Genomic DNA, 20753 nt, shown 5'->3' with positions numbered 1-20753 from the left:
CAAATGTTAAGACATTACTAGAGGGATGCCCATTTAGCTCCAGCTATTTAAAGATCAATAATAATTCTATGAGAATAATAATTTTAGATTCAGATAACTGTTGATCATGCATTTTGTTTTAAGGAGTTCTTGTTATTTTGTCCACTCCCTGTACATGACTTAATGCCTTGTCACAAAGCCATGGCAGCAGCAGAAGTACTGTTTCATTGGCAGCTGCATGAACTGAGAAGGAGGAGTAATAGGGGAGAGAATAAGTAGAGTCAGAGCCAGATAAATATCAATTTACAAATAAAAGACAGACCTTCGTGGCATCAGAAAAATGGAGACTGGTAAGAAACTTTATACAAAACAGTTATTGCAATGCTTTTAAATAGCACTAACAGAAAGGTTAACAGAAAGGTTAACAGAAAAACATTGTTTTTGCCAGATTCATTTAAAATGTATGTGCAGAAACTTTAATTTGAGTTTATAAATTATTTTCTAAACACAAGAGTGATTGGGTAAAATTAGTGGAAAAGTCAACATGCAATCTAATACAAAGTGTTCTGTGACTACTTAAACTAACTTAGATGTTGTATGTGGTCACACGAGAGCTAATGTCAGTAATTGCACTTATTTTTTGTTGTTCATTAGATTACACCAACTCCTCATTAGATGACACCAACTCCTCATTCGATTACACCAACTCCACTGTACAAGAAGATGGTAATAGGGTTGGCAATAGGGTTGTCAGGGCCCTACAAATAACTTCGCTGGTCATCTACTGCTTGATATTTGCATTTGGGACTATTGGCAACAGTCTAGTCATCTACGTGACAGGCTGCAGGATGAAGAGAACGGTCAACTCAGTTTGGTTTCTCAACTTGGCCCTGGCTGACTTCCTCTTTTCAACCTTTCTGATTTTCACAATCATTTCTACCTCTCAGGGAAACCGCTGGATGTTTGGACGAGTATTATGCAAGCTCAAAACCTTTGTGATTGTAGTCAACATGTTTGCCAGTATCTTTCTTCTGACAGCCATAAGTGTGGATCGTTGCTTATCAATCTGGTTGGTGGTGTGGGCACAAAACAACCGTACCGTTGGCAAAACCCAGATCATATGCGTTATCATCTGGATTACTGCTGGGGTCTGCAGTGCTCCATATGCACATTTTCGAGAGGTTTGGCCTCATGGGGGGAAGATAATCTGTTATCCTAAACAAACATGGATTCTTGACATATTTCGATTTGTTATGGGCTTCCTGATCCCATTCCTGGTAATATGTGTCCAGTGGCGGCCGGTGGTCTATTTTTTTGGTGGGGCTCTTGACGTACAGGGAGTGACCCGTCCGGGGGGTCCGGGGGGTTTCCCCCCGCACATTTTTTTCGAGAAATGACCCCTTAAATGATGACTTCTGGTGATGTTAGAGGGGGTGGGGAAAGGAGAAATCGAGGCTTAAAAATATGAGAAGACTGATCAATACCTCCATAATCTTCAGTGTGGAAAATATTATTTATCAACCTGAACATCTACTACTTTACCAGGAACCGTTGGAAAATACATCACAGACAATGCAACAAACGTGGAGACAGAACAATCACTTCTGTGATAAATGCCCACTTAACTTAAAGTTTAGAAGTGTTTTATGAACAGCTGCCTGAATCCCATTCTCTATGTTTTCATGTGTCATGAATTCCAGCAGAAGCTCAAGCGATTCGTGTGCTTTGCACTAGAAAGTGCCCTGGCTGAGGACCACTTATCATTTACGTCCTCTCGCTCCCTGACGTCCTACCTTTCACGGATTTCTCGTAAATCTGACTCTACTGCACCCGTGGAGATGAAAGGCCCAGCCACTTGCTCAACCACAGAACCAGTTTTTTTTCATTGCACGGAGGGAGAGACACTGGGCACTGATGAAGATTAGTCAGAGTATATGAAACTTGTAATCAATTATCACAAAAGTAGAGTAGAAACTGAACATGGATTGTACATAGTTCTCTAGATCAATAATTGTGTAGGGTGTGCTGTGGCCTTACAATGTAAATATGAATGTCTGTGTATAAGAATTAATTATTTTGTACAATGAAATTATACCCATAAATTCATCAGATATGGCAATGCTTAAAATTACATGATAATGTGCACAGTAATGTGTTATTTTACTTTTAAGTGTTGTAAACAATACAATTTCGAGCTTATTTACAAATGTTTTTTTGACATGCCTCTATAGCAGCATAATACTGTCACACAAACTGAGCTTCAATAATTGCGCTATATGCATTTTTGTACAGTGAATAAAAACATATTTTTGATGAGCTGTTCACTTCCTCCTTCAGTGTTTCTTTTATCTTACAGGATACCACAATGATATGCTTGACTTCTTGCATTTGCAAAATAACTTTGTGAATCAGATTCTCTTAGATTACGCGATGGCACACCACACATCAGAAATATAAAGAAAATACAACTATGGGAGTGCACATAGTACTTTTTCTTAGTTTGGGAATTAACAAATCTTGATATACCACTATGTTTGATTGTCTAAAGTGAATTAGAAGACAACCCTAGAAATAGAAAGTACTAATAATTAAGGTTGTTATATAAATTATATAAATTGTGCCTCCTAATGACACTTGTAATTCAAAGGGTCGCTGCTCTGCAGTTTTGTAATTATGTATACTGTCGTACATACAGAGTTGAATTTGCTGTTACTTCCACCAAATCAGCCAGTGGCGGTTCTAGACCAATTGTACTGGGGGGGGGCCAGGCTGGGGCCAGTTATTTCATGAGAGGGGCGCAATAAAAGTGGGTTAAAAAGACAAAGACAGTATATAAAGTAATTGTGTAAAATTAACATAAAATACAGTAATTGGTATTTGTTTTTGTAAAGGTATTTGTTTTAGTAAATTTAAGTTACAGTCCTTTGTTTCAGTAGTTTTTTTCATTTAGAGTATTTGTTTTAGTAACTTAAGTGACAATTTAATTAAAAAACATAAACAGTATTTGCTTTTATATAAGGTTATGAACAGTTTAATCTCCACTGTAAATCCGGGTCTCTGATTTGATTTAGTTCCAATAAATTGTAATATTGTAACCTTTTTTTGGAGGGGGGTCCCTGGTCAGTGTTATGGGGGCACTGGCCCCTGTTGCCCCCCCCCCCCCCTAGAACCACCCCTGAAATCAGCAATATTACAGAGAACAAGTTTAAATATGTGGGCATTAAAGAAAACTTAAAATTGTTGACATTTGCAGTACTGGTGTCATCTATGGATAGGATGGTTGATTAAGAACTAACACGCTACTAGTATGCATTTCAGAAGAAAGTGAATATCAAATGCTATCTATGGGCTTCACGTATAGACTTATTAATGCTCCAAGCCGGACCTCTTTTATTTTTTATATTTGCTGTATTCTCTTATACCTGTGTTAGAAACAAGGAAGCAAGTTTGACATTTTACAATAATCACAATTAACTTCAATGTTGATGCAACAGGATAGAGGAATCATTTATTCAGAATTCTTAAAATGGTATGAATAAAGTCCTGCATGAACACTTTCCAGCACAGCAAATGTTTCTGCCCGTGATGTACAATATAGTCTTAATAGGGCTGAGGGATCTGTTAATGCTTTGCTTTGAATAAGTGTTTATTCAAACATGGACTGTTACGCTGTGGCTCCCTTTTAAATTGCACAGAGTCCATTCTGTGGTGGAGAGCTGCAGTACGAGGCAGTTAGCGATCATAGAGCTCCTTCATCTCCTTCAGGACCTTGATACTCTCGCTGTATCTCAACTGGTTCTTGTTAGAGCATTCCTTCCACCTGTAATTTAAAAAAAACAAAATGTGTCAGCTCATCTCACAAACACGTGACGGTTCCAGTTGTTTGAAAATCTGGTTTACCGAATCGATACCGGCAACAATTCAAATATGTTTCATGTTTACCGAGAGAAACACACAAAAACACCCATGGGTGAAACCCTGCCCTCACGGTGGGTTGACTACAGTGCACAGGGCAATGCAAATGTTTATAATTATTCTCATTTCAAGGAGCTTCTAATGAAGAACATACTTGTGCCTTATCTTTTTCCAACGCTCCATGTGGTCACATATGAGAGAACCTGATACAGGAGCTGAATCTGTCAACTGTGGAAAGAAAACATTTTCAGATTTAGTTTATTAGACCTCTTTTGTTTTCCTTTAAGCTCATGCGTATGATGTTATAATAAATGTGTGTCATTTAATATCACTATTCAGACAATGAATGATTATCATGCATATTGTTTGTAGAACCTTGGTAACAGTGGGTTTTTCAGTCAGTGGGATCCTGAGGTTGATGGGTTCACCAGATGAGTTGACAGGACAGGCTGTTGGAGGAGGCAGTCTGTACACAATCTGGCCTTTACCATTCATCATGTCTGTCATCTGGAGAAAGAAAGACATGTGGATACAAAAGGAATACAGGTTAACAGCCATTTACATAAATTATTCCTGGATTTATAATTCCCAAAGATCATGGCATAATCGTAAGAAACAACTAATGATGCATTTAGTACTATCAGGGATGCAAACTCATCAGGTATGAAAAAGGTGACAAGGATCCGAGCCCCCCGACCCCACGGAATATCGGCTTTAAAATGAGGAATAACAGAGGATTTTAGCAGTCAGAACAACTAAAGCAGTTAATAATAACAGAAATGCCAAAGAGTCACATCTAATAGAAATGTATAAAAGCATTTATTTGAATTGTGTAGCAGTCAGTTTATAATTTTGGCAGCACTGTTGAGCATTTTGAAAATGTATTTTCATGCCTCTGTGCAAGGCTTAGTCTTTCTATCTGTATAGCCAGTGGTGTAAAGCAGGGGTTCCCAACCCCCGGTCCGTGGACCGGTACCGGGCCGCTGAGGTGTTACTGCCGGGCCGCGAAATAGCTGTGAGTTTATCGTAATATTTGCAGAATTATAAATATATAAAAATATTTTATCATATTTTTTTCAAAAAGTGTTTAATTTTTGCACCTATGCCACCAGTCATATTATTTCATCCAGTAGCGAGTTAATCTTTCACCAGAAAACCGTTGAAAATGGCTTTTATGGTGTTCCGAGGGATTCGACGGCTCGGCCTAAGGTCTCAGCCTCTTGTGCACACGAGCATGTTACCGGTGTGCCAAGTAGGAAGAGGAGCGCACAGGAGACAACCGTTTGATTGCAGACTGTTATGTTTATGTGGGGAAATGGTGGTGCATACATTATTTGAGATATATTTCAAACTCGGACTTCATTTTAAGGACATGTCGGCCAGGGGTGTAGAGCTATTTGTTTAAGCACCGGATTGGCAAAACAGGAGAGTAAACCAGTCTGCCTTGATCTATGAATTAATGTCCGGGACTCTCACGGTATCTGCTGCCCGCAGCTGTTTTATAGAAGGAAACCCTCCTTCACTTCATGAAATGGCTGCAGCATCAGGAGGCAGCGGCACGTATACTCCGCCTCTGAGAAGTGCAGCACCAGCGGGTAAAGAGCTGTGCCTTTTTACGCACCGCCTTCGCTGTGTTTAACTTAATCAGAACAGCTTAAGAGTGACTGCAGGCTGCTACGTGTTAACCACACACACATCTACACACATCTCTACACACATCGAACTGCCCGATTACTCCCCCTTTTATTAGTTTTATGAAGGAGATGTCCAGTCAGTCACCAAGGCGCATGATGTGTGTGTGCTCTGCTCAGCTCTGTGTGTTCGGTGTGTTTGTGTCTGTCCGACACCGGCATTTGTTTTCAAATGTTTATGAACAGTAATTTACACACATATGGCTAACTCCATATATGTTTGTTTGTAGCCTTTATTTAACCAGGTTAAAAAATCCCATTGAGATCAACGATCTCTTTTTCAAGGGAGACCTGCGGTACATTAGTTACACATAAAAACAAACAGAAAACAAAAGGACATCACAACATAATTACAGGGGTATACATTAGCAACCTATTTACATTTACAGGTATCCAATAACATTTCATCCAGCCGTGCTTTAAAACGATGCAAGGGAATCAAAATGCTCAGTTTCAATATTTTTTGCATGGTGTTCCAAGCCAGAGGAGCAGCGCACATAAAAGCTTTAGTACCTAAAACAGTCCTAGCACTTGGCACATGTAATAAAAACACATCCTGGGATCTCAGGCAATAGCTACTTGCCACTCTCCGTGAGATCAAAGAGCATATATAAGTCGGTAGTTTACCCAGCATGGCTTTATATATGAATATGTACCAATGACTGAGCCTCCGACCAGTAAGTGAAGGCAGACCTGCCTTGGCATACAGGGTACAGTGATGAGTAAGTACTTTACAGTTAGTAACAAATCTCAGAGCACTGTGATAGGCGGCATCTAACCTTTCCAGACAATGGGCAGGTGCATTCATATAGATCAAATCACCATAGTCTAGCACAGGTAAAAAGGTCACAGTGACTAGCCTTTTCCTGGCTTCAAAAGATATGCGGCTGTTCCCAAAATAAATTAATCTAATCTAATGTAGTGCTAAATGCTGTCGGAGTGCACCGGAACCAACCCCCACACACACACACACACACACACACACACACACACACACACACACACACACACACACACACACACACACACACACACACACACACACACACACACACACACACACACACACACACACAACACACACACACACACACACACACACACACACACACACACACACACACACACACACACACACACACACACACACACACACCGCACACACACACACACACACACCACACACACACACACACACACACACACACACACACACACACACACACACACACACACACACACACACACACACACACACACACACACACACACACACACACACACACACACACACACACACACACACACACACACACACACACACACACACACACACACACACACACACACACACATTTAAACTTTGTTAATATGTTTTGGATGCATATTGTTCTAGTATTTGTTCAGGCTGTTACATACAATTAGCCTCTGTTGCTACCTGCTGGTGGTGAGTAAATATTAAAATCAGTTAAAATTGACAACCGGTCCGCGATTTTTTTTTTATGTATCTGCCGGTCCTTGGCACAATAAAGGTTGGGAACCCCTGATGTAAAGTAACTAAGTTCATAAACTCAACAAGTACTATACTTGGGTACAATTTTGAGATACTTGTACTTTATTTAAGTATTCAATGTGTTGCTACTTTGTTCTTCTACTCCACTACAGTTCAGAGGTAAATGGTGTACTTCTACTCCACTACATGTATTTAATAGCTTTAGTTACTTTACAGATGTGGATGAATGATGTGAAATATAATCAAGTGTTAAATCAGACTTTAGTTCCACCTGGAGTAAATTCACAAGCTACCCTGCAGTATGCAAAGTCATTCAAACTAGCTGCACCTTTACCAGCTTTGAGAACACTTTCATGATCAATCATTATAAAACATATCATATATATTATTCTGAAATGGACCAATCTGCACAACGACTACTTTTACTGTCGCTACTTTAACTATATTTTGATGAGAATACTTTTCTACTTTTACTTGAGGAACATTTTGAATGCAGGACTTCTACTTCTACTTTTACTCAAGTACAAGACCTGAGTACTTCTACTTTTACTCTTTTAAAACTATTTGAAAACGAAGGCTAAAGGAAACGTTAGCAGATATGTTATGCTAGTTAGCTAGCTCAACGATAATATTGCGACAGGAACACTTTTCAGTGCACATCACGCTCTGCCGCTCCAACAGGGAGCTCTGATTTGAACACCTGAACGGCCCGTTCTAACAGCTGTTCACCAGCGGTCCAGTCTGTGCCACAGTGACTCCGGACCGCACAGTTAATATTAACGAACGCACCCGTAGGTAATGTAGCTGCTGAAGCTAGACCCTCATCCCGGAGCAGCAGAGCCTTATTATACATCCATGAGCAGAGCTGACAGGCAGGAAGACTCGAGCACACAGCTCGCGCTTCATTATAATATATAAAAAAATAACACCATGCGTGTCATGATGGCACATAACAGCTCGCGGCCGCAGATTACTCCGGGTCCCAGACCCCCCCCCCATACCCCAAAAATATTTTTTATTGCAGATCTACATGAATCACACAAACTACCTATTTTGGATTCAAAACGGCGAATTTCGCCGAAAGGTGACAAGTTTGCATCCCTGACTATACACAAGTAAAACGTATTGATCAAAACTAAAGTTTAACAATTAGACGGAAAGGTTAAATTACTAAATCAAAACACAAAAAAACATTTACATTTTTGCAATTATCCCATTTTAGTTTAGCAAGGATTCTGAAATATCTTCTGTAGAGACATTCAACAACCATCATCCATTTAACGATCATATAGAATTATGCTTGAGGTGCTCACTGAAATTGTATTTTCCAGAAGGGACTGGGAGCAGGGAACACTCCTGTGTGAAAAAAATAAATAAGAGTTTTATATTTGTTAGCCACAAGGGAGCGGCCTTACGCAGGTCAGAAATGCAGAGTGGTAGTGGTTTGTAAGAGCACATTATAAATGCAATGTTCCGTTAACGTTTTGTCATATAAAAGGTTTGCAATTGCAAAATAGTTTTAACCATTTAGAGTCAAAACATTCTTAAAGTATTTTTTAAACTATATACAGATGTGTACAATTTTCAGATGCTTCATTTTAAACAATTCCTTGTCAACAAAAAATTGGTTATTTGTTGTTATCCAATATAACCGGGTAGCCTCACCTCGTCCTCCACCATGCTGTGGGGGGGGCTCGGGGAAGCAGGCGGCACTCGAACAGAGGGGTTGTTTCTCATCCAAGCACGGCAAATAGGATACAGTGGGGTGCTGGTGTTGAACTGAGCCAGATCCACACTGCGATCAAACAACTTAATAATGTAAGCATCTAACAAGGGGAGAAAGACAGACAATAGAAAGAAAAAAGGTAAGGAGTTGTGCAATAAAGTGGTAGGTAGACCACAAAGTAATTCAGGGATAAAAAGGACACATTTTATGATTTCTTATATTTTCACAACATTTACTTTGTTTGTGTTGATTGCTTTCTGGTATGCCCTCATCCATCTCTTTTCGCTTCTTCCTCCGGTGCTGTGGGAATCGAGCTGACGGCCTGGACGAAACAAAACAAGCATAGGGCCTTTAGATTTAGATGATGGTGTGCAAACAATGTAGAACTATAAAACAGGAAATGGCAAGGTTTAATTTTGAGCTACAAATGCAGATAATTAAAATAAAATGTTAAGGTGTGTCAACCCAGTAGAAAAAAAAACACTTGCCTTTTTCCAGCAGATGATGGAGACAAATCCCTAGAGATGGAAAGTGAACAATGAAATATCAAAACAAGCTTTAACACTTTGTATTTATTTAATATCGAAATAATATAGATATTTATTTATTAATAACGTCACCAGCTACAACATATTATACTGTACATTTTACAAATATTTTGATTCATACTTGTTTAAGGAATCCGCTGATATTTTTCCAGTATCCCCTTCATTTTGTTCCCTGTTCAAACACAACGACATTAGTCTGATAGGAAAATAGTGACAATGATGAGATGAGTTTAACATTTTAATACTAACTGACTTTTCACTTTCAGTCCTCTCCACAAGTCCCTTGAGCACATCATCCAATCGGCTGCGTGCACCAACACCCTCTGAATCTGAAGAAGCGATATAAGATGTAAACAATTGGGATTTTATTAAAAAAAACAAGCAGTGGACCACACTCAAAACGAAGAGTTAATTGTAATGCATGGCAACTTTATCACTGCATGTAGGTACTGGTAGTGGCTGACCAAATGCAATACGTGTGCTTACGTCAGGGGGACTTGATCATCGATTACATTCATTTAAAGTGAAAAATGTAGCAGCGTTACTCACCTGGCCTTTCAGTCTTTATCTTGACGTGGTGCATTATCCCCACCTATTTGTAACGTCAGCGTTAATTGGGTGAAAGCCAACTTTTAGAATGCGGCGTTCACTCTCGGTCACCAATCTCGGGTTTGTTTTCTTCAGTAACTGGTGCTACTTGACAATAGCATATGGCTGCTACAGGACGTTGTCTTACTAACGTTTGCCAATTTAGCTAGCCGTTAGCTGCAGTTATCTTACTGTTTACAATCAGCTAGCCACCTGTTTGTATAAAGTTAAAGCTAGTTTTTCAAGCTCAATAATATCTACATTCACCGATGACAATTAGTCGACTAACTGTTTCCCGTGGTGATTTTTATAAATTAAAATAAAGTTCAGACGTGTCGTTTAAAGACCATCGCGTTTACTAGCTCAAATGACCGTTGCTAACTTAGCTTGTTTTCGATCGACCAGACTTTCCTCTTCCGCGCGCTTCCGGTTTCCTATTGACTGATTGGCGCTTGGGCTACGAAGGCGTTCTACGTGATTGGGTAACTGTTATGTCCATCATGAAAAAACCCGGTTCCTATTGGCTGTAAGGCTCTCAGTAAATAACGATCGACATAAACAGTGGCGCTTTCTTCTGGTTGTATCGGTTATGTGATATATGTCCAAAAGAGCAAAGTAATTATGTGTTTAGTTTACTATTTTTAATCGTTGGATGTATTAGACCTTTCCATGTTTCAGCTGTAGCATCTTACTTTGCTATTTTATGCATAATTCGTGTCGTACTGGCGTGTGACTCTAGGTAACTTTCGACATGCCAAGTCAACTCAGCAGGCTGGTGAATAATGTGCTATGATCTTAGTTAACAGTTAGTTACAATTCGGTAAAGTCAGGCTGACGTGACGACCCAGCTATAATTTATTGTCAAAAAGCTAATTTGGGATCAGATATAAATCTGAAGCACAAACAATTTATACTGTGCATCCTGTTTTCTTGCTCTTAAGAATCACCTCTGACTTTTAAAAGCTGTAATGAAATCCAGGTAAGATATAAATATCACATTATTTATAATACCCTTAACAATAGCTACAGTTGGTCACAAATGTATTGTTTTTTTTACAGTGCACCTGTGTTCACAAGGCAGAATCCCTTGGAGCCAGCATCCAAAGTGGGGAAGGCACATTATCATCCATCCCGTAAACAATCCCTGTCAAAGAAAGAGAAAAAAACGGTTTGTTTTGAAGCTGAGCCTACTGCAATTATTAAGTTATCTCAAACATACATGTCTCTCACTTTGTTGTTCTTTTGCAGACTCTGAGTCCAGAACGTTTAAAGCAACGATCCAGTCCACAATTACACAGTCTGAGCCCAGAGAGCCAACGGCCGTATGAGAAACGTGACCTACACTTTGTTTCCACGGATAGACAGCCTGCGTTTGAAGAATCCTGGCCCTCCACCGACTGTGGATCTTCTCCTGCCAGCAGTACTTCTTCTGACATGGAGACATCTAAACAGAGTGCTAGAGCAGGAAAATCCACATTTTCCTCAGAGTTTGAAGTTCAGCAGAGTTCAGTGATGGCAAAGTAAGTTTAAATTACTCAGAATCCAGAATATATCCTGAGTATCATCTTTATTAGAACTATTTTTCTTGCAGTAGCAATATATGAGGCATGACTGAACATTACCATGGGATGGTCACTGTGATATAAAGATTGGTAGATATAGAAACTGGTTAGTGGTCCTTTACTATTTATATCACTAGTCATAACAAACATTGATATTTTCTCCCTTAGGTACATAGATCGCTTTCGCAATGGTCAACCACAGAGTAGAGAGGAGCGCCAGCAGATGCCTTCTGCCATAGAAGAGAAGCAGCTGCCTTTTTGGTGGATGTCACCCTCATCTTTACCTTGCAGTTCAACACCAACTAAAACAACAGACAGAGGTAGATTCTCCCTTAATGTTTATTTTTTATATAAGGGGTTATTACATTTCACCAGCTCTCTAATTTCAATGTGGAAAGCACCTTAGCTGGTATAATCTTTCTGAGGGATACCTTTCTCTTAACAGAAGTTATAAAGCCTATGAAAGATGACCATGGACCTGCCAGCTTCAGTCCAGCTGGACAACGTCAACATGACAGATCCCCCTCCCCATGCAGAGGATCCCTTAGTGTGAGTGCTTTTGTGAGCTGTGGGACCAAACAATATGGCCTGTTACTGTCTTGAAATAAACTTGCCAAATGTATTTCTTTAATAATTACCAAAAACGACTTTCCAAAACACAAGATACCATTCCATCTTGTTTTATTGTTTTCACATGCTTTTATATTTGGACCATTGGGTCTGCACCCTGCCCCGGTGTATAAGGCAAGTTTGTCTGGATGCCAAGGAAACGGAGTGTCTGCAGGAGTAGAGACACCAAATAAGTGTGCATATAAATATTTGCATTTCAACACTGCACCACATGTCCATTTGGAAACTTTCTCTGTTTAATAGATACCTGGGAAGCCACTGTTTATGCACCCATGTTTGACACATTTATAGATTGCAAGCCTGGTCATGTCAGATGAATCACTTTCACAAAATTGTAAAAGAACTTCTCGGTATATGTGTTAGCAATATGAACCTAGATAATGTGAAGGAAAACGTAAATGCTGCTAAATCAATGTGCAACTGTTCTTTTTCATTGGTTTGTCGATCCTCTTTATTGCTCAGATTTTGTCGGACACCTCCCAGATGGAATTTGACGATGCGGTAGAGCTACTACAGCTTCAAGAAAAAGCCAACCGACTTTTGCTGAGAGGGTATGAATACAAGCGAGTTACATTTATGATAAATGTGATATGATAAAATGTTATTTTGTAAGTATCTTCTGTCTTTCTAACAGCGAATGTACTCTGAGTGATGGATCTATACCTGTCAGCTCAGAGGGCCTGGATTGCTCAGATTTCTCTTCTCCAGTCAGCGTAGATGAGCCTCCGCGAAGACCTTTGATTCCCAGTTTAATAACATCTACTGGTAAGGCAAGAGTGTTACATAATACTCATTTTTGAGAAGGAGTTTTGTAACTCTTACTCTAATACAAACTGCCTCAATGCCGTTCTCATCTTATCCAACTTTTCCTAGAAGATTCATATTTTTTCATGCCTGTTTTTAAACTGTAGTGCAGTGTTAGTTATATTATGCAATGTGTTTATTAATATTTACAGCAAAGGCCTGCTCAGACTCAGATCGAGCTGTGTTCTTCCAAAGATCCTCTGTCATTCCTTCTCTGGTGCCTCCCACACGCCGGGAAGAGGACATATTGTTCCAGTGGCGTTTAAGGAGAAAGATCGAGCAGGCCCGGGAGTGGCCCCAGCAACAGACCAGTCTGCATGGTCCCACTTTCAGCTGGCAGGCCCCCAGTTCAAACAATGCCTCGGCCAGAGGACAGGCTTACAAGGTTTGAGTCAGAGTATTTGACATTTTTATTTTTTTTAGTATAATAATTGCAGATTTACAGGATGTTTTATTTTCCTCTTTCTTGTATCTTTCATAGCAACACCGGAGTATTCAACCTCCTGACGTCTCACAAAAAGATACACATCTGCACATCACAGCTCCACAACTGGACACCAAAGAAGCTCACAAATCCTGCCCCCCGGCTTCAGGTCCACCTCCCTTCCCTGCCTTTGATGTCTCTGGCTCTTCCGTCTTTCATCCCCAAACTATTGCACATGTTCCTGCCCACATGCATTTACTCTGTGATGTCTTGCCCTGCCCAATCCAGTCGTCTCATGCTACCATGAAACACAAAACTTCGAAAAGTATAGATGGCACCAAAGTTGCCTGTAAAAAGATCCAAGTCCCTGCAAACATAATGACCACCATCACTGACAAACCTTCTCATGCACATATGCCATGCCCAACACCTGCTTCATCGGGAATAATAGAAAGAGTAGGGCTTACTCACCACAAAAGATCTGAGAGGAGCAAGAGAGAGAAAGCCCAAACAAGAGAATCTGAGAAGAATGAGGAGAAGGTGGCCCCGTCAATCAGAAAGCAGAAGAAATCAACAAGGTAGGATTGAAAAATTCTAAAAGTGTAATATAAATTAAAGACTGATTGCTCAATATACAATAATTTGCAAAAATACTGTGAATAGGGAACATGCTGCTGGCACCGGCTCTACAAACAGAAATTCTTCACAACCAAGAGTTTCCAAAAAAGTCATGCCGTGGGCTGAGCAGCCGCTGCAGGAGCAACGCCAGGGGTTTTCCAGGGAAAGCTGTACTGGCGATCATGCACCGCCCCCTTCTCCAATCCACAGAGCCTTAGGACAGGTTCTTAAGCTTTTTTCTTTATTCTTCTCCATGTAGTTTCATAGACAAAGGCAATATGAAGCCTCAGAGGTTGTTTGCATATTTTGTCTCACTTTTGTTATAACTTGCAAGCAGTATATAGGATAAACATAAAGATGTTGCTATGCAAAATTCAATAATTTGTGGCAAATGTATGCATTTTAGATTATTCGTTTTTATTAAACAGGGTGAGTATCAAACACAAAAAACCTATACTTGAGTTCTTTTGATTTGTCTTCAAGAAATATGTTGTGTGAGGCATTAAATAATTTAGATAATCAGGTGTACGTGTCCGACCTCATTAGAATGACATTATATAAATGCCATCACTGTGGACATTGTTTAGATGTCAAACATCATTGTATTTATTAATATTTCATATCATGTTTTGGGGGTGTAGAATGCAATAATGCTAATTAAAGAAGCATTTACTAGCAGGATGTTCTCTTTGTGCTTCGACAGGTAGTTTCAGAGGTAATGTTCCCCACGGCGGACTCTGCACAAAGGACCCCTGACTCATCGGTTTCTCCTCCTTGCCCTTCCTCTGCACCTCCACAATCCACAGTTCCTCCATGCAATGCACAGAGCTCTATGGAGGTCATCTCACAGCTGCTGCAGGAAGCGGAAGGTCAGCTTAAGGCACGAAAGAGCGCCAACCTTTACCCTGTTGTTAGTTGTGGAGAATTTATTCTGAACTATGTATAGGTACGCATTCACAACATGCCAAACACCATAAATCTTTCTCTCTCTTTTTTGTGTATGCTGTATCAATTGTGATCCATGTTGAATGTTATTGTAGTCATATCTTAAGAATGGCTTTTGGAGGCGTTTACATTTCAAAACAACTTATAGTGTTGCTTCCATGCAATATATTTACATGCTGATTTATACGTCAATATCAACCTTCTCCTTGGCTGGTGATTATCCTCAACAGAACTGTTTTCGTTTTTTTCAGATTCAGATGAAAAAGAGTTTGAAGATGACCCTTTGTTACAAGTCCTTCGCAAGCAGAGAAAATGGGTAAAGGAGCAGATCAGGTAAAATTATCATCTTAAATGTAATTGTTCAGTCATGTAAGATTATGTTACTAGGAAGATGCTCATTTGAAAAATCATTTGAAAATGAGGCTCTTCTAATGTTATAAGAATCCTCAAAACAGAGCACCTCAAATTCCAGAAAAATAATCTACTGTATTTTGCCTTTCAGTGATGTGGACTCTATATTAAATGAATTCCAGGACGAGCGAGAAGTAACTTGACCACTGACAAGAAAACACATTTATGCCTTTTTTATTTTATAAAGAAATAAAGTTTATTTTTGAAAACATATTTCCACATTAAAGATTTTGGAGATGTTTTTGTGTGCATCATTAATAACAATAACAATACAGTAATTTTCTTTACAAAAGTTGCGCACATTGAACTACGAACACAGAATATTTACAAAGACTGGTTCTTTTAAACATCGGGTAAGATTGATGAGTAATAGCAGAGCGGTATATACAAACCTAAGAGAGCAGGGAATATTAGAACAGCGCCAGGAACAACAAATGGGCATTTTGGCACGTGCATGCATGAGTGTTGCTGTGACTGAAGGAGCCTCAAGTTATTTCTGTATGAGCCTGTGTTTTCTTAAAGGCTTATGTCACACTTATTTTCATACATGGTGAAGACGGCAGAAATGTTAGTGTTTGGTATTATAAGGCATTATGTCGGTATGCCGGAGTCCTCTGTTTGCAGCATCGGTGCAGATATGATAAGGATGCCTTCTGGAGAGACCGCTGACTCCAACGCCATGGTGTCCACTCCCTTTGGAATTCGGTAGCGACGGTTGAACTGCCGTGTTGAAACTCCTGCACCATCCTTCAAAGAGCACAATGAATCCAAGTTTTGAGGATCTTAAATATTGTTAACAAACCTCCCTAAAACCTATGTTCCACCCAGAATACTAACCTTCTTTTCTTCATGCTTTCCTTGCACTTCCACAAAGTCTCCTGTCACTTTGACCAGGAGGTCCTCTGGGTTGAAGAGCTTGACATCAACTTGAACTCTAAAACCGCTGTTGTCACAGTTCACCTACCAATAAAAGTGTAAACACTTGTTAATATTTAGAAATAAATATGTCTTAGCACAGTAAATACACCCAAAAGCCCTGTTTGCTATCATGCATATAACTTAAACCTAAAGGATATTTGAGTGTGAAAGTTGTTTTTGACCTTGGAAGCAGTGATTTGAAAACATATTTATTTGATATATCTTTCTCAAAAGCATCTCAGGAGAAGTTGAAAAGCTACTTGGTGGACTTGAGTCAACATATACTTTTCAACAAAAAAGGAAAATAACTTATTAAATAAGTTACCACGGTTATTTGGTATTACTAAATATATATTTTAATATTGTTGTGTGTCCATGCAATTATATTGTTCTTAAACAGTTAATAAACCATACAAACAGCTGTAGTAAGTTTAAATAACCTACCTCTGCAGAGCTGGTTTTATCACTCTCTGGAATCAGTAATTTCGGAGACCATTGATAATTTCCATAAATCCCATTCAGCCGAGGAATAAGAGGTGGTAAAACCTTCTCCCATGGGATACCACCATCTGGCAGAGAGGGTGGCAGAATGAAGTCCATTTCTAATCAGTAGGAAGAGAACGTGTTTAAAAAGGAGAGTTGACTTCCCAGCACTTGAGGCTACAAACAACTCTGACCACAGCTTACCTCTTCTTAAATTCTCTGACCAAAAGAGTGTGCGAGCAGGAAAGTACGCCCCCTGTTTCACTGCGTGTGTTCACCCGTGTCGGTCCTAAAAGAGGTACTGTGAGTACAGATGATGCCCTGGTGCGCCCGTCTGTCTGACCCTGTATATACAGTCTATGTTCTAACCACAAGCTGCTCGCTCACGGGATGCTTGACGTGTCTGACTGCTGCGGTGTGTGTTTTATACTGGAGTCGCATACACAGTGGGGGCACCTTGCCTCTGTTATGTTCCGGATGCGTACCCTTGGGTGTTGAGGCGGGGCCATATAGGATAAGGGTGGTGTACTGTATTGTTTTGGGAGTGACGCAGCTGTTGCGAGTTTATGGCAATTAACGTGTTATTCCCTGTTAACAATATTGTAGTCTGAAGTGTATTCCTAGTGTTTATGAAACAGAAACAAACTGTTTAAGTTTTCTTATATGACTTATAGAGTTGTGAAATACATGCTCAAGGTCTGTTGTCAAGGAAGGTTTATCCAAAAATAAGTTCAAAAGGGATGTTGTTGACCCCTCGTGAGCTGATGCCAGACAGACAGTGACAGCAGGGACGTCCCTAACACATGCCTGAGCGCGTGTGCTTTCACCCCATCCATCATTCAGTGTGAAAGAACTTGTGAGGTCATTTACCTAAGTAAATGTAGTAATGTCACAGTAGTCATACAAATACAACTGCACTCAATAAAATAAGCTAAATGTACTTAGAAGTATCAAAAGTAAATGTCCTCATAATGCGGAAAATGTGCTCCTGTGGGTGTTTTATGGTGCATTTATATTTTACAAGTAGCACTTTAAGTCAGTATGGGGCCTAGACCACACTAATCTATAATACATAAAATGTTATAAGCTGATTTTCAATGTTTTATGTACAGAGATGATCTGAAATGTAACTAGCTGTCAAATAAATGCAGTGAAGTAGTATCAAAAGTGTTTTGAATACAAAATAACATTAAATGAAAGCCTCTCAAAATTGAACTTGAGTAGCACTTCAGTAAACATTCTTAGTAACTTTCCATCGCTCCACAAATGAAATGATGTCCTTAAAAGGGTTCATTAGTTTACTCCTCGTAAATCAGTGTTATTAAGGAACTCCCTGCATCATAAAAGTACGTGCTGATACTCCTGACTTGTTCCTGGCACATTCCGAGTGAATTTATCTTCAGAGCACATGTTCCTGTTAGTAATGTAGAACCTGTCACTTAAGCTTTGACTGCAGTGACTAAAAATGGCCCCGATCATGTTATGACTCACATAGGATGACAGGGAAGTGGCAACATTTGGAGAGATTAAGTTATTGGGTTTCACAACAGGCGCCAGACTTTAGGAGCCTTCCGTAACAATGCAAAACATTGGGAGTATATAAGGAGATAATAGCTCATGATGAGTCCCCCAACATTAAGTCTATAATAGATCCCAGAAGAATAATGATATTCCAATATGATAATGAAGGTCTAACAAATACAGTATATGGACATTGGCGGTTGGAGGCATTATGGACTTTTGTTTTTATTTATCATTTCATACACAAGTAAAAATGGTTTGGGTTTCACAAACACAGACATTAAACTCCACTATAAAACAAGAAAAGATATTAGTGAGCTCACTTGAAAAAATAACCCAAAGAATGTTGTCAAATGCCTGGCAAGCACAAAAAACTGACTTCGAATCCTACGGTATTTATATTTTGAACACATAGTTGGATTGATTTTGTTAACATGATTCAGCCATTACATCTCTCTCCGGAGACCAGACAAATCATCAGAATATTTCACTGTTAAAGAAGAAAAAATTCCTTGGTCCATTATAATGGATCATTAGTTATTTGACAAAAATGTTTTAAGGAATGCCCAGAGGAATTGTAAAGGACAGGTAATCTCCCACCTCCCCCCACTCTGCTCTGTAGTGCTGGAAAATCGTAATCCACGTGGTGAGCACTGTGACCCAAAACAGCAACCCCAGTCCTGACCGCTTCACATCTAGAGGAAAAACACACAAGTGACAGGTATGTTATTTCATGCAGAAGTTTGCCTTAAATTGTCTTTAATAAAACAATTCTCAGGAAATTGCAAATATTACTTCAAAATGAAAACTGTTGTATATCAACGGGGTTACCAGTTCAAGTTTGGCAAATATTCAATTTCTCAATACAAAAAACTACAAAGACATTCACTGTCATAATTGCTGATTTGAACAAAACTAAAATGTAAATGTAACGTTATGCATATTATTTACTTAACAGGCCTACAATTAAGGATAGCAAGTATTTCAACAATATATAATAACTTATTATATCACACATTGAGTCAAGTGTTTTTTAAGAGTTCCACTGTAAACAAAATCCATATGTTCTTAGTAATTTAAGATCTCATCTATGTGGATACAATATTAAATTACATTTTTAAACAAAATATGAAATACTCTTTTGACAGTCATCCCATCTCATCTAGGATTAACAGACCTGGAAATATATCGTGACTTTATTCTTTCAGTTTGACCAAGATAGAACAAAAATGCACACATAGTGTAAATTGTGTGTAAACAATTAGGTAAGAAAACGTACTCTGGGGTTTTACTGGAGGTCCTAACTATATGTAATGACTGAATAATCCTCAGGTTTTAAAGTAGTGGTTCTGATACTTACATGTTTGGATCTGGAGCTGTTCAGTGTACACAGGCTTTAAAAAGGCCTCTTTAAAGAACCAAACAACATTCACCAGCCACAGGAATGGTAGAAAAGCAAAGCCAGCTGAGAAGAAGAAGATGGAAAAAAACAACATCAATACAACGGCATATTACCACTTAATATTTACAAAAATGTGCTTAAATGCTCATGCTTAGAATCGAGTGAAATTTTGAACGTATTGAGGCATGTGTAGCATGTAACAGTGAAGATAGAATATAAAATGGTTTGCATCGACACTTCTCCGGTCCTGGCATTCATGTTTAAGTATTCTTACCTAAATAATATTTGCGGCATAGGCCGAGTTTCTCCTCATTGGGCACTCGTTCCAGGTTCATGGTGAAATTGTGTGGATTCTAAATCAGGGGAAAAAATAGTTACAGTGCAGAACCAGAAAGACGGGAACACTTTAGTTAAAATATGATACTGGTGATTTTTAAAACAAGATCGTCTACTTTGAAATACATGATAAGAGCTAAATGATCTTTACACAATTGTATAACATTGAAACAATAAAGCAGTATGCTGACATGGATTGCATTGTTTGTCACATGACTTCACCCAAGGCTACCGTTAGCATTAGCTTAGCAATGTAGCATTATGTAGTTCCGACTGTTGCAAACAGTAGCAGTAACTTACATCGCTCTCAAGGTTCTGGACAATGTCATTTAAAAAAGATTTACATGTGACTAGAATGTTGTACTTTTGTGTGGTTATTTACCTGATATTTGTAAGGCCAAAAAAGCCAGAGAATTGTCGCTACTTAACTAAATAGGAACAACGAAACACTTCCTCTTTCTTCTTCTGATGCGCATTCTTCTTCTTCTTCTTCTTCTTCTTTGTTTTTTCTTTTTAGTCAAGTATCTGCTTAACTCCTCTGTATACCGCCACCTACTGTACCGGAAGGTGTGCTTCACAATCTGGTCATACTCGATCGTAAAATAAATTCAATAATTCAATAAATAACGTTTTTATTTATTAATGTAAAGATGATTACTCAACTTTTTTAAATCTTCCTCATAGCCGTATTCATTGTATTGTATGCTTCCTTTTCTTTTTCATCATCAGCTTCTTCTGG

General features: G+C 39.0%; 5 protein-coding genes across 11 annotated transcripts; 2 read left to right on the top strand and 3 right to left on the bottom strand.

Moving 5' to 3' along the window:
* The first annotated feature begins 243 nt into the window (after nt 1–243).
* Nucleotides 244–2303, top strand: LOC117480516 (chemokine-like receptor 1). The gene is made up of 3 exons (XM_034127860.1): nt 244–329; nt 634–1345; nt 1634–2303. The coding sequence occupies exons 1-3, from the start codon at nt 320–322 to the stop codon at nt 1902–1904; spliced, it is 993 nt and encodes a 330-aa protein (XP_033983751.1). The 5' UTR covers nt 244–319; the 3' UTR covers nt 1905–2303.
* A 1158-nt stretch (nt 2304–3461) lies between these two features.
* On the bottom strand, nt 3462–10380 carry lin37 (lin-37 DREAM MuvB core complex component). Its single transcript, XM_034127610.1, has 9 exons — nt 9922–10380; nt 9626–9701; nt 9494–9544; nt 9313–9342; nt 9061–9146; nt 8764–8924; nt 4270–4401; nt 4049–4122; nt 3462–3799 (listed from the first exon to the last, which is right to left on the bottom strand). The coding sequence occupies exons 1-9, from the start codon at nt 9953–9955 to the stop codon at nt 3712–3714; spliced, it is 732 nt and encodes a 243-aa protein (XP_033983501.1). The 5' UTR covers nt 9956–10380; the 3' UTR covers nt 3462–3711.
* A 114-nt stretch (nt 10381–10494) lies between these two features.
* Nucleotides 10495–15567, top strand: proser3 (proline and serine rich 3). 6 transcript variants are annotated; one of them, XM_034127580.1, is made up of 14 exons: nt 10504–10575; nt 10902–10939; nt 11038–11128; nt 11209–11480; nt 11691–11842; nt 11968–12071; nt 12615–12703; nt 12787–12917; nt 13109–13341; nt 13438–13958; nt 14044–14221; nt 14702–14867; nt 15195–15276; nt 15446–15567. In XM_034127580.1, the coding sequence occupies exons 2-14, from the start codon at nt 10929–10931 to the stop codon at nt 15495–15497; spliced, it is 2082 nt and encodes a 693-aa protein (XP_033983471.1). In that variant the 5' UTR covers nt 10504–10575; nt 10902–10928; the 3' UTR covers nt 15498–15567. The 6 variants fall into 6 exon arrangements, with proteins under 6 accessions (XP_033983468.1, XP_033983472.1, XP_033983473.1 ...); XM_034127578.1 differs by having other exon boundaries at nt 11020–11128; XM_034127577.1 differs by having other exon boundaries at nt 10495–10939; nt 11020–11128.
* hspb6 (heat shock protein, alpha-crystallin-related, b6) lies at nt 15513–18371 on the bottom strand. 2 transcript variants are annotated; one of them, XM_034127613.1, is made up of 4 exons: nt 16960–18371; nt 16717–16874; nt 16192–16314; nt 15513–16101 (listed from the first exon to the last, which is right to left on the bottom strand). In XM_034127613.1, exons 2-4 carry the CDS (start codon nt 16870–16872, stop codon nt 15946–15948), a joined length of 435 nt encoding a protein of 144 aa, XP_033983504.1. In that variant the 5' UTR covers nt 16873–16874; nt 16960–18371; the 3' UTR covers nt 15513–15945. The 2 variants fall into 2 exon arrangements, with proteins under 2 accessions (XP_033983504.1, XP_033983505.1); XM_034127614.1 differs by lacking the exon at nt 16960–18371 and having other exon boundaries at nt 16717–16950.
* Nucleotides 18372–18469: 98 nt separating this feature from the next.
* Nucleotides 18470–20523, bottom strand: psenen (presenilin enhancer, gamma-secretase subunit). Its single transcript, XM_034127615.1, has 4 exons — nt 20397–20523; nt 19953–20031; nt 19637–19741; nt 18470–18971 (listed from the first exon to the last, which is right to left on the bottom strand). The coding sequence occupies exons 2-4, from the start codon at nt 20011–20013 to the stop codon at nt 18832–18834; spliced, it is 306 nt and encodes a 101-aa protein (XP_033983506.1). The 5' UTR covers nt 20014–20031; nt 20397–20523; the 3' UTR covers nt 18470–18831.
* Nucleotides 20524–20753: the final 230 nt, after the last annotated feature.

Source organism: Trematomus bernacchii, unplaced genomic scaffold, assembly GCF_902827165.1.
Source record: "Trematomus bernacchii unplaced genomic scaffold, fTreBer1.1, whole genome shotgun sequence".
Taxonomy (NCBI): domain Eukaryota; kingdom Metazoa; phylum Chordata; class Actinopteri; order Perciformes; family Nototheniidae; genus Trematomus; species Trematomus bernacchii.
Note: the sequence above shows the minus strand (reverse complement) of the source record. Positions and strands in the feature narration are given on the sequence as shown.